General features: G+C 38.3%; 1 protein-coding gene across 2 annotated transcripts in view; it reads left to right on the top strand.

The window, feature by feature from the left end:
* Positions 1-4802: 4802 nt before the first annotated feature.
* The window catches only part of LOC137502902 (gastrula zinc finger protein XlCGF57.1-like), a 45617-nt gene continuing 37799 nt past the window's right edge, over positions 4803-12620 (top strand). For both annotated transcript variants that reach the window (XM_068230094.1, XM_068230093.1), the window contains exon 1: positions 4803-4880. In XM_068230094.1, coding sequence (XP_068086195.1) covers positions 4827-4880 — 54 coding nt within the window. In that variant the 5' untranslated portion in view covers positions 4803-4826. The remainder of the gene's footprint in view (positions 4881-12620) is intronic.

Genomic DNA, 12620 nt, shown 5'->3' on the forward strand with positions numbered 1-12620 from the left:
AATCATCCTGGTGGTGTTGCGAACAGCCAAGCTTATGGAGAGGAGGAAAATAATGTTGGTGAAATTATGCTTGAGGAAGTGCGTAGGATGGTAAATAAACTCCATTGCCATAAAGCAGCAGGAATAGATGGAATTAGACCTGAAATGGTGAAGTATAGTGGGAAGGCAGGGATGAAATGGCTTCATAGAGTAGTAAAATTAGCATGGAGTGTTGGTAAGGTACCTTCAGATTGGACAAAAGCAGTAATTGCACCTATCTAATAGCAAGGGATCAGGAAGGAATGCAACAACTATCGAGGTATCTCATTGATTAGTATACCAGGCAAAGTATTCACTGGCATCTTGGAAGGGAGGGTGCGATCAGTCGTTGAGAGGAAGTTGGATGGAAACCAGTGTGGTTTCAGACCACAGAGAGGCTGTCAGTATCATTTTCAGTATGCGCCAGGTAATTGAAAACTCCTACGAGAGAAATAGGCAGTTGTGCTTATGTTCCGTAGATCTAGTGAAAGCATATGACAGGGTACCGAGGGAAAAGATGTTTGCTCTACTGGGGGATTATGGAATTAAAGGTAGATTATTAAAATCATTCGAAGGCATTTATGTTGACAAATGGGCTTCAGTGAGAATAGATGGTAGAATGAGTTCTTTGTTCAGGGTACTTACAGGGGTTAGACAAGGCTGTAATCTTTCACCTTTGTTGTTTTATAGTTTACATGGATCATCTGCTGAATGGTATAAAATGGCAGGGAGGGATTCAGTTAGGTGGAAATGTAGTAAGCTGTCTGGCCTATGCTGACGACTTGGTCTTAATGGCAGACTGTGCCGAAAGCCTGCAGTCTAATATCTTGGAACTTGAAAATAGGTGCAATGAGTATGGTATGGCAATTACCCTCTCAAAGAATAAATTGATGTCAGTAGGTAAGAAATTCAACCGAATTGAATGTCAGATTGGTGATACAAAGCTAGAACAGGCCGATAATTTCAAGTATTTAGGTTGTGTGTTCTCCCAGGATGGTAATATAGTAAGTGAGATTGAATCAAGGTGTCGTAAAGCTAATGCAGTGAGCTCGCAGTTGCGATCAACAGTATTATGTCAGAATGAAGTCAGCTCCCAGACGAAACTATCTTTACATCGGCCTGTTTTCAGACCAACTTTTCTTTACGGGAGCGAAAGCTGGGTGGACGCAGGATGTCTTATTCATAAGTTAGAAGTAACAGACATGAAAGTAGCAAGAATGATTGCTGGTACAAACAGGTGGGAACAATGGCAGGGTGGTACTCGGAATGTGGACATAAAGGCTAATTTAGGAATGAACTCGATGGATGGTGCTGTAAGAATAAACCGGCTTCGGTGGTGGGGTCATGTGAGGCGAATGGAGGAGGATGTGTTACCTAGGAGCATAATGGATTCTGTTATGGAGGGTAAAAGAAGTAGAGGTAGACCAAGACGACGATGGTTATACTAGGTTTCTAACGATTTAAAGATAAGAGGTATAGAGCTAAATGAGGCCACAACGCTAGTTGAAAATCGAGGATTGTGGCGACGTTTAGTAAATTCACAGAGGCTTGCAGACTAAACGCTGAAGGGCATAACAGTCTATAATGATAATGTATGTATGTATGTTTATGTCGCACTGACACAGATAGGTCTTATAGAGACGAGACTAAAATATCACTGGGGCAATCTGAATACTTATCTGCGTATAATTTAAATCTCGTCTGCGTCTAAGCTCGTGTTCAGTCTAGGAAGCGCCATCTTACCCACCTCATGGCTCCTTGAATGATGTAAACATCAGGTCAGAAAACTTAGCAAATGATTCATAAAACAGATGAAGAACGTAAAGCAAAGCTAGCATGGTATAAACAAAAGCTTCAAAACCGAGTTTCTAGTAACCTTGTCCGCAAGCTAGTTTCAGAAGTTTCGACAGATATCACCGAATGTATGAGTCCCGTGAAGACTAGCTCACTTGTCTCCCGTGCGCAACACTCAGCCAGCCAAACACGAGTTAACTCGTCTCCCATCCACATTGTGTTAATCTGAAGCCACTGTTCAGGCCTTTCACTTCCTGTAATAGTACCAAGCCTTCAAGGTATTCCAACTCAGTAATGTTTTTTTGGCCTGCAGCACTACAATCTATGAGAACCTGCTTTTCTGCTAGGGAATTCATTGCAAGTTTTATATTGTGAGCAGCATCAAGGAAATTTAATGCATTTTGCTCAAACTCTGCTGGATGAGGAAAAGAACACTGGGAGTTCAGTCAAACAAACTGCATTCCTAATGCCATTAGTCCCAATTCCATCACAGCTGCTGACTATATGATTTTTTTATGGGCCCTCCGCTCACCGATATTTTTGACCTCCTATTCAATGATGCCACCATTAAGTCTAATGCTTCCTTGGCCAATTCATACTCACCAGTCTATACATATCCATGACCTAAGTCAACATAGAAACAAAACTCTTTATTGCCCCACACCAAGTCCTTCTTAACAGCCGTTTCATTAAACATCTAAGATCCGAGGATTGATTGTGAAATAGCCCTAATTTTCTCTTTCTTTTCAAAACTCTCCTCTGTAAAACCTGGACTGCCATCAGTAGATGTTACCCGATGACAAAGATTTTGAATATGTGATGGTGTAAAAATTTTCTGAGGTATCGATAGGGATGCTGGAGATATCGATGCACTGTTGTGTTGGCCTGATACCTGACAAAGTCTTGGATCATATCTTGGAAAAAGCTACCCAGAACATTGAGACGTGAATCATTATGTTTCCTGTGAAGACCGTTGATGATTTCTTGCTGATGGAAGACTTTCCTCTTTGTTTGCTTTGCCATGATTTTAACTGTTTTATTTTCTTGGTAGCATGCACCAATTGCTGCTTTAATTTCTTAGGGATGGGACAAAAGCTGTAGTTTTGATCGTAGGTTTGGTGATTTAAAAGATAAAATTAAAACAATTTAAACAATGTCAACCAGATCACTACAATTTTAAATTGCATGATAAATAGGAGCAACAAATGGGTAAGACAAAATAATTTAAAACTATTTAATAGTCTTCACTTTATATACTTTAATTTTAAAAGGTTGTCTCTGGTGGGTTTTCTTGGTTATGTTTTATTGTCAGTGAGCACTCTTATATTCTTTGTTTGCAAATGTGAGGGAAAATAAAATGCTTAGAACCATGTTTGGCAGTAATAGCCACTGTTCATTTAATACATGTACTTATCATCCAAGTGTGCACAGCATAAATGACTGTATTGGGTGGGATCACATTCGTCTATTTTTTTGTCACAACCCATTGTTGAGTTAATTTCTTGGTCTTTAAAAAGGAAATCAGAAACATGATCAAATGAATAATAACTGTGTCTCACAGTACTTCCTCTGTTTAAACATTAAAATGGGTTTAATATTGAAAAGGAAACAAACAAAATGTATCCTTGAATTAGTTACACTGATTAGTGCAGCCATATGCTGAACATAGGGCTGGCACCCTTGAGACAACAATCTGACCTTTTCCTTCTCAATACATATGAAGTCCAGTTACAATGCACAATATATCTGTATTGAGCAAGTGGGCATGCAGTTAGGGTCGTATATTTGTGATCTTGTATTCAGAAAATAGTGGGTTACACACACTCTTGGGAGCCCTGAAGATGGTTTTCCGTGGTTTCCTCTTTTCACGCCAGGCAAATGCTGGGGCTGTACCTTAATTAATGCCACGGTCACTTCCTTTCCACTCCTAGGCCTTTCCTATCGCATCGTTGCCAAAAGACCTATCTGTGTCAGTGCAATGTAAAGCAAATTGCAATATCCCTGTCAGCTGACGATATGTACTCATTCCTTCACAAGGTGCACTGATGTCACTCATACAGGCCCTGTATGATATTGTAGATAACCTAGAGCTTATGTCCTTGATGACTTCCTTTCCAAATTTCATATGAGGTGGCCTGCCCTAATCCACCTCTGGTGAGATACTGTGTGCTCAATGCCTGTTGTCTTCTGGATTGGCCCAGAATAAATTTGTCATTTGTATTTTGGGCCTCAGTCTCATCCTTTACACTTATGATATGAAAGTGACTGAGATATGAGCAGTATGTGTAACACCATTCCTAATACAGACAGATCCTATAGGAAAGGGTGTGATATTCATGTTCATATAGGTTGTCTGTGTGTACAGTTCAGTGAACATGAGAGGCTGGTATGTAACAGCACTGTCTGGCTGGAAGATGGTAGCGATGGAAAACTACCTTCCTCTTCATTTCCTTAGTTTCCCTCCTCAGTGACAACTAGCTATTTATGGCAGCTGATGGTAGAGCTGTTGAGGATCCTCCGCGCCTCCAGACTGAGCACTTCGTATACAGGAGGAAATATTGAGGATACATATTTCCTGTTGAGTTGTATTTGTCGGTACAGGATGTGAATGATAACAGTGATAAATTGTAAAGTTCTAAATATTCCAGAATTGGTTTGTTTTTAATGAGAAGATTATTCGTATGTTTGTCTGTATATTTTTCTGAACATTTGGTGTTATTTTAGAAGGTTTCATATTATATAATTGTTCTACTCTTCAAAAATATATCTGAGCATTCAAACAGGACCTTCTTCCACTCCTGGCAGATTCTCTTAGTTGTCATGCTTTTATGGATACTCAACATAGAAATTTTCTGCCAAATGACAATGAAGGTTTGAAACTGAAACTCTCTCCTTTACTAGGAAATGATGAATTGTTAATTCCACTCATATTACTACATTTCACAATGTGTCTGAAAAATTGGCCTAATATATTAACTTTTCCACAGGACAATTACAAAATTATATCAGAAGAGATGCATTTGAAAGAAGAACCGAAATTGGAGTTGGCAGAGCCAAGAGAAAAACAGGTGAACACATTTGAAGTAACCTAATATTTTGATGACATTTTTGTGATTATGGAAATTGTAACAAACTGCTGAATAGAATTCACTGAGCAACTCCTCATTTTAAGGCAGACATTTTGAAGATCCTCAGAAAGATGTATAGTGAGATTTCCAATATTTCAAAATGATTTTCTTCATATAGTACAGAATTTTATGCTAGGTATTATATAGCAGCTATTATTGTTCAAAGTCCCTCTACTACATGGCATCTGGTGGCTGGTTTGATCACTCCAACTGCTTTCTTCAAAATATTGATCCAAGATGCCCGTCTTCCTGTAAGTCCTCTTTCCTCTTTTGCCTAAATTTTCTCCTCAGAATATTACTTGTAACAGACTGTCCTTTTTAGGAGTCGTTATAATGTGATACACATATTTCAGCTTCTTGAGTTAAATTGTCTTGATAAGCTGAGGTCGACAGCTCATTGTGTGGGGCACCCCACTGTCAGCAGCCCTGAAGATGGTTTTTGTAGCCTCCCATTTGCATATGAGTAATATGCTGGGGCTGTTCCTTAATTAAGGCCATGGCTGCTTCCTTTCTACTGCTAGCCCTATCCTTTGGTCTGCATATGACCTATCTCTGTTGTTGTGACATGAAAATAACCCACAGGAATTTGACAATTTGCCATTACATATCCACATGTTGAAAGTTTGGATTCTCTTTTCTGTGGGTAATAAAATATATAGGGCCATACAGTATTTAGTAGGGTGGAGAGGACACAGCACTTAGTTTTTCTCTTTTTGAGCTTTACTCTGAGATCGTTTCAATATAGGTGTTGCCACATGCTAATGAAGATGGACTCTGCTGTCTCTATACAGCGTTTGATATCAGCGGAATGGTCCTATGTTACTCCCTAGCTAAACCATTTTTTTAAACCTGTCCGCCTTTATGCTGTACATCAGAAAGATTTCAGGTTGTGTAGGTTTCTTTTTTACATTGCTTTTGTTGTGTTGAGGACAAAGTCAGCATCTTTATGTATAGCTTATGCAAATTGTGGAGAACACTCATTTAAGTGCAGGACAGGAAGAGCGCTGTAGTGGAATGTGACAAGACTAGGATCGAGCATACATGGGAGGGTATAAGTGAGGATATTTTACAATGCATGCCTTATGAAACATACAATCTTATCATAAATTGTAGTATTCCTGTTAAGAAAATTTCACAAATTCTTCCAATAATTACACACATAAATGCACATTACACATAACTAAGTATTTTAATGACTTGATAGAAGGATAGAAGACTATGGATCATTCACTGTCACTATTGCTAGGCACAGTAAATCTATTAGAGAATGATCCTCCCACTGTTTCATCATTTTCTGTATCGTTTTCCATTTTACTTCTGCTGGCAGTGTCTGTCATTTTAGTATCACTTTCTGTTGCAGTTTCAGTATTGCTTCCGTCACTGACACGATTCCTATCCATTTCACTTCCCATGTTTTCGTTTACCATGGTCCAATAAACCTTCACTTGAAATTATTGATTTTGAAATTTATTTAGTGCTAACAAATTTTACTTCCAGTCCTCATTTATAATAGAAGCACTTTGTTCACCATAAATTATTGTAATGCTTTCATTCTGAACATCTCATTATGTTCATAAATGCCATTCTTGACACTTGCCCATATCAGTTTAATGGGATTCATGTCTGGGTGATATGGAGAAAGATGTAATACAGTATGAGCATGTTTAGCTTAAATACAGTCTATTTTATAAATGCACTGGACTGGCTTATTCATCTTGATTAATGAATATAACCAGGTTCTCAGCATGTCCTCTTGGAAGGGAATTGCAGTCTCTGTTAACCAGAACACAATTTCTCACTTGTTAGAGTCATTAGTTCAAAGACTGGTTTGTTGCTGCCCTTGATGCGACCCTATCCTGTGGTATCCCTTTCACTTCTAAATAACTACTACATCCTACATCTGCTCTGATCTGCTTGTCATTTTCATATCTTGGTCTACTCCTACTGTTCTTACTGACTACACTTCCCTCAAAAATGAACTGAACAACTCCTGGGTGTCTTAAGATATGTCTCTTCTAGTCAAATTTAGCCCAACTGATCTCTCACTAATTTAATTCAGTATCTCTTAGTTCTTGATTGAATCTACCCAACTCACCTTCAGCATTCATCTTTAGCACTGTATTTCAGAAGTTTGTAACCTCTTTTTTTCCTGAGCTAGTTATTGTCCATGTTTTTCTTCCATACAACACCACGCTTCAGAAAAATGTGTTCATAAACATCTAAGTAATCTGTTTATAAATGTTTGAAAGGTGCAAATTGGTTTTCTTAAGAAAGGCCTTCCTTGCTTGTGCTAGCTTGCAGTCTGCAATTTATGTACTTGTTACTTCTGCTGTCGTTAGTTTATTTACTACCCAAGTAACAATATTCATCTACTACTTTCAGAAGTTCATTTCCTAATCTGATTTTTCCTGCATCAGCCGACATTGTTCTACTGCACTCCGTTACTTTTGTTTTGGATTTATTTATATTTTCATCTAGTACTCTTTCCCCAAGACTCTGTCTATACCATTCAGGGATTTCTCCAGATCTTCTGCAGACTGAGATTAATAATATCATCAGCAAACTTCAGAGTTTTGTATTTCCTCTCCTTTAATTGCAATACCCTCTTCAAATTCCTCTTTGATTTTCTCTACTGCCTCTCTCTTCTATATGAACATTCTGAAGAGGGGAAACCTGCAGTCCTGTCTCACTCCCTTATGGAATACTGATGCTTTCTCAAAGTCTTCAATTCTTATCGCATCAGACTGATTTTGGTGCAGATTGTAATTCTTCTTCTTCGGTATCTGATAATGAATGGCTTTTGTTGTTCTACGAACACTATATATGTGTGCTTGTCCTTCTTAATTCAGTCCTCGAAGATAAGACGTAAAGTCAGGATTGCTTCATGTGTTCTTACATTTCTTCTGTAGCCAAATTGATGTCCTCCAAGTCAGTTTCAAATTGTCTTTCCATACTAAATTAATGCTGCGATAGTTTTCACACCTGTCAGCACCAGCATTCATGGGAATAGATATAACATGATTCTGCCAAAAGTTGAATGCCAATTCTCCTTTTTCTTGCATCTTGCACACTAAAGGGAATAACATCTCCATGCTGGTTTCTCTTAAAGCAGTCAGTAAATCTGACGGTATGTCATCAATTCCTGGTTCCTTGTTTATGCTTGGGTCAGTCAAAACTTTCTCAAATTTTGACCTCAAAATTGGGACTCCTATTTCATGAACATCAACAGCCTCTTACTTTTCCACAACCCTATCATCTAATTCTTTACCTTGATACTGGTGTTGGATATGTTCCTGCCATATTTCTGCTTCGTCTTTTTCCCCTAGAAGTTTTTCTATCTGAGCTCTTGATGAGGGGATTTGCTTGGATACAGTGAGAAAGGTGCACATATGAAATGTGCCCAAGCATTGGACTACAGTTTCATAGGTTTATCAGCAAGCTGTTGACTATGTTCCTCCATATCCAATCCATCGGCACTGACATATCACCCTTCACTACTCTTTCTTACCTAGTTTTCCTTTCTCCAAAAGCTTCCCTGATTTTCCTGCATGCTGTTTCTACCTTTCCTAGAACCATAAGATCTTGAACATCCTTGCACTTCTCTTTCAGCCATTCTTCCAAAGGTGGTTTTCTGTGGTTTCCCAATTTTAAACCAGGCAAATTCTGAAACTATACGTTAATCAACGCATTGATACCTGACTAATAGTCTAACCTACAGGGACAAAAAACTCTATTTACTTTAAAAATTGTGCTTTAATTTTGTTTGTTGAGGATTGGTTAAAATTTGGCATTATTTGAAAGCTATATACATCACTGGTCAGTACCTAACTGTTCTAACTGTTTCTCAGTCTTCAGTAGTAAATCATTGTGTGATATTTTTTGAAGCAGCTCTCCAGTTGGTGTGGAACACCACATTTTTCACATAGCCACCTCACTTCGGACCTTATTTTATGACCTTGCATATTTTTCAGGTTCTAGAAGGATGTTTCCTCCTTTCTGTTGGAGGAATAGGCACTGGAAGAAGTGCCCATACATTTGCCTGAAGCCGAGGGTGGCTGTCTTAAGTGGTTGTTCTCCCTTTTATTGTTCTAGGCGAGAGAGTAACCCTCTGCAACAACTGCTTGGCAAATGCTGTGAGATATTATGCATAATGCAGCTGCCTGCCAGTAACCTTCATGAACACAATGTATGAATTGAAGATAGCCATATCCAGTTGATACAGCATTATCTTTTTATAACCCTCGATAGTCCATCGCGTTACGGGGAAACATGCAAGGAATTGTTCTTGATATACTACATTCATTTTCTGTTTGTATCTTCCAATACTCTTGGGATTTTGTACTACCTTCTCTCCTCCACCTCGTTTTCTTTGAATTTCCACATCAAAGTCCAAGTCCTCATCAACAGTTGAAAGTAAATGCACATCCTTTCTGTCTTTCCATTTATGGCGAGAATATTATTAGCTTTTGTCAGTTTTACTGTGCAAAACTCTGGAGGCCCGTTCTTTCTGTTAGAACATACGGTACCCACAGCATGAGTTCCATTCTCCAACAAGGTGCAAAAATGTTCAGGGGAAACATACCAGTTATCAAGATACAGTATATGACCTTGGTTCAAGTTTACTTCCATTAGTTACAATACTGTTGCTTTTGTTGCTGGTATAACACCCTGTTTGCCTTGTCTGGTATAAATATTGAACTGGGAACAGAATTCAGAAGCACATTCAGAGAGTTTATAAATTTTAATAACTAACCTGGCTTTTTTTGGAAGGATTTTATTGCGCAAATGGGAGCCTACCTAGAAATTTCATAACACTGTCATCGGTATCAATATCTCTGTCAAGATTGTAGATATTCTGAATCTTTGTTTGCAGATATGAAATAACTGGTCTGATATATCTTAGACGGTCATTTGGATCTGTAAACATGTCATCAGAGAACTGCAGAAATCGTGAAATTTAACAGAATAATTCAAATGTCATTGTCTCTGGAAATATTTTTCTTCAGACGCGTGAAGTCTCCCGATTTGAGCGGGAGACTCCCGATTTTCATCGTTCCTCCCGATCTCTCGATCGCCGGGTCCGATCTCCCGATTTTCAGAGCAATATCCGTAATTTTTGGATTATTTTTAACTCCCGCGGATTTCCCCGTTCTATCGATATATGGCTGGTCGATAGTAATTCTAATAATGATACCAGATGGCAGTACAAGGCACAGTGGCCAGTCTATAATACAGTCATTCTCTTTCCAAGCGAGTCAAGCGAGTAATATTCTCTTTGGAGTAACCTAACCTCAGAAGTAGCACACCATAGTCGTTCTAACCGGGGCAAGACCTGCAGAAGTGCTTGTGTTTTGTCCTAATATTTGTTTTGGCCAAAATGTCAAAAAAGAAATATGATGCAGTGTTTAAAAGTGCTTATAGGGAAGAGTTTCTGTGTTTGAGTGAATCCAGAAAGGGACCAACGTTCACATTCTGTACTATATGTAGGTGTGATTTTGCAGTTGCACATGGCGGGAAATGCGATATACTCAAGCATATGTAAACGAAAAAACATAAGGAGAGTGTCCAGTGTGTAGAAAGAAACCAGAAACTGAACTTTTCGTGTAAAAACCAAGATGTATATCCTGTGACGAATACCGAGGTGCTATTTACGTCATTTATAGTAGAACATAACCTGCCTGTAAACTGTGCCGATCATGCGGGACCTTTGTTTCGCAAAATGTTTCCTGATTCGGAAATCGCTAAATGATATTGGTGTGCTAGAAATAAAACAGCTGCTATCATTACAGAAAGGTGCATGGAAGAAAGGGCAAAAATTGCATCACATTTGCAGGTGAATGCATTTTCTGTTGCTACTGATGGTAGCAATAAAAGCGACTTGAAGATATATCCCATTGTTGTAACATTTTTTAGGCCTGAACTCAATGAAATTCAGAGTTGTCTACTTTCTGTGCCCAATTTAGAAGGGGATGCTACTGGAGCTAACATTGCCAATCTTTTGCTCTCAACTTTTTTGGAATTTTGCATTCCATTAAAAAACTGCATAGCTCTTGGTGCTGATAATGCTCCAGTAATGGTAGGATTAAAGAATGGTGTGGCAGGATGTTAGTAACATAATCATCGTAGGCTGCTCTTGTCACCTAATTAATCTTGCTGCCGAGAAGGGTGCGGCGTGCTTGCCCATAAATGTAGATGAAAGTATAATAGATATATTTTATTATCTGGAATGGAGTGTAAAGAGGAAAGAAAAGTTCAGAGAATTTCAGACTTTACACAACACAGAGATCAGGAAAATTCTGAAGCTTGTGCCTACTCGATGGTTATCACTAAGAAGGTATTTAGATAGGATTTTGCCTCAGTGGGACCCTTTGGTTACATTATTCAGGAGGGAAATTGTGAGGAAAGATTCTCAGATGGGAACTTTGAAGACTTACAAAATTTCTAAGCACAGTTTAAGTGTCTTGTTTGTCTGAAAACGTTAAGGATTGTCATAACATTTCGCCTCACTCCTCAGTTAAAAGGTAAACCTAGTCATCAGTTTCGCTAAAAAATGAAACTACTTATGACACTAAGAACCATGCATTGTCACGTGAAGAACGACTTTTCATGTTCCTTTCATCAAATTTACATAAATCTTTTTGCCTTTTTCTCTCAAGTTTTATGGATGTCTTTGAGAATCCAAACGTAGCTCTTCAATCAAATATGCCGTACATCCACTTATTGAGGTCAGTTTTGGAGGAACTATTGAAGAATGTGATGGCAAGGTTTGTGAAACCACACGTTATTAAAAGATCCTCCTCTCTCCTTGATGTAGATTATCATACTCCAGAAAATCAAAAGGATGATTGTGATCTGATGATAGGGAACTCTGCGTTTGTTTTAATGAACACCTTGAATTCTGAGGAAAAGTGCATATTCTTTAAGTCTGTTAGAAAGTGTTTCTCTTCATCGTGTGACTACATAGTACACAAATTTCCATTCAAAGATGAAGTTTTAATTAATGCAGAAGTTGCAAGTATTTCTGCTATAAGTAAGGCATCATTTTCTAGCCTTAGATTTTTCATTAACAAGTGTCCGAACATTTTGACCAGTAAAACGGAACATTTGGATAAAGAAACTGATTTTCTGCACTCCCAGTTCTGTAACTTTCAGCTCGAAGAAACAGACCTGGCAAAAGGAAGAATTGATGTTCAATGGGCATTGCTAGGTCAGATGAAATCAGCTAATGGTGTACTTAAATATGACAGACTCTCTAAGGTGATGCTTGCTATTTTATCAATTCCACATAGCAATGCAGAATGTGAAAAGATTTTTTAGCAGAGTCACAAAGACAAAAACACAATTCAGATCCTTGCTGTCTGAACAAACTTTGGAGAAACGTTTAACTTTGAAATCAGTTCAGCAAGGCAAGTGCTTTGAGCAAAAATTTAGTTCCGAGTTTCTGAAGAGGGCTAAGTCAGCTACTGGTGTGTTGAAAAACAATTAGTCGTAATGTGATCACCATGTTGAAGGATGAGAAATCACATGTTCCTACAGTTCAGGTATGTCCAGTATTTAGTATTCACTTGTAAATGATGTAATATATATATGGGCAAATAGAATTGTCAATGTATTGAATTATAATGAATTTGTACATGTTCTGCCATCAGTGATGTGTCGTAATACGTCGCGATTCGCTGC

The sequence above is a fragment of the Anabrus simplex genome, chromosome 13 (assembly GCF_040414725.1).
Source record: "Anabrus simplex isolate iqAnaSimp1 chromosome 13, ASM4041472v1, whole genome shotgun sequence".
NCBI lineage: Eukaryota > Metazoa > Arthropoda > Insecta > Orthoptera > Tettigoniidae > Anabrus > Anabrus simplex.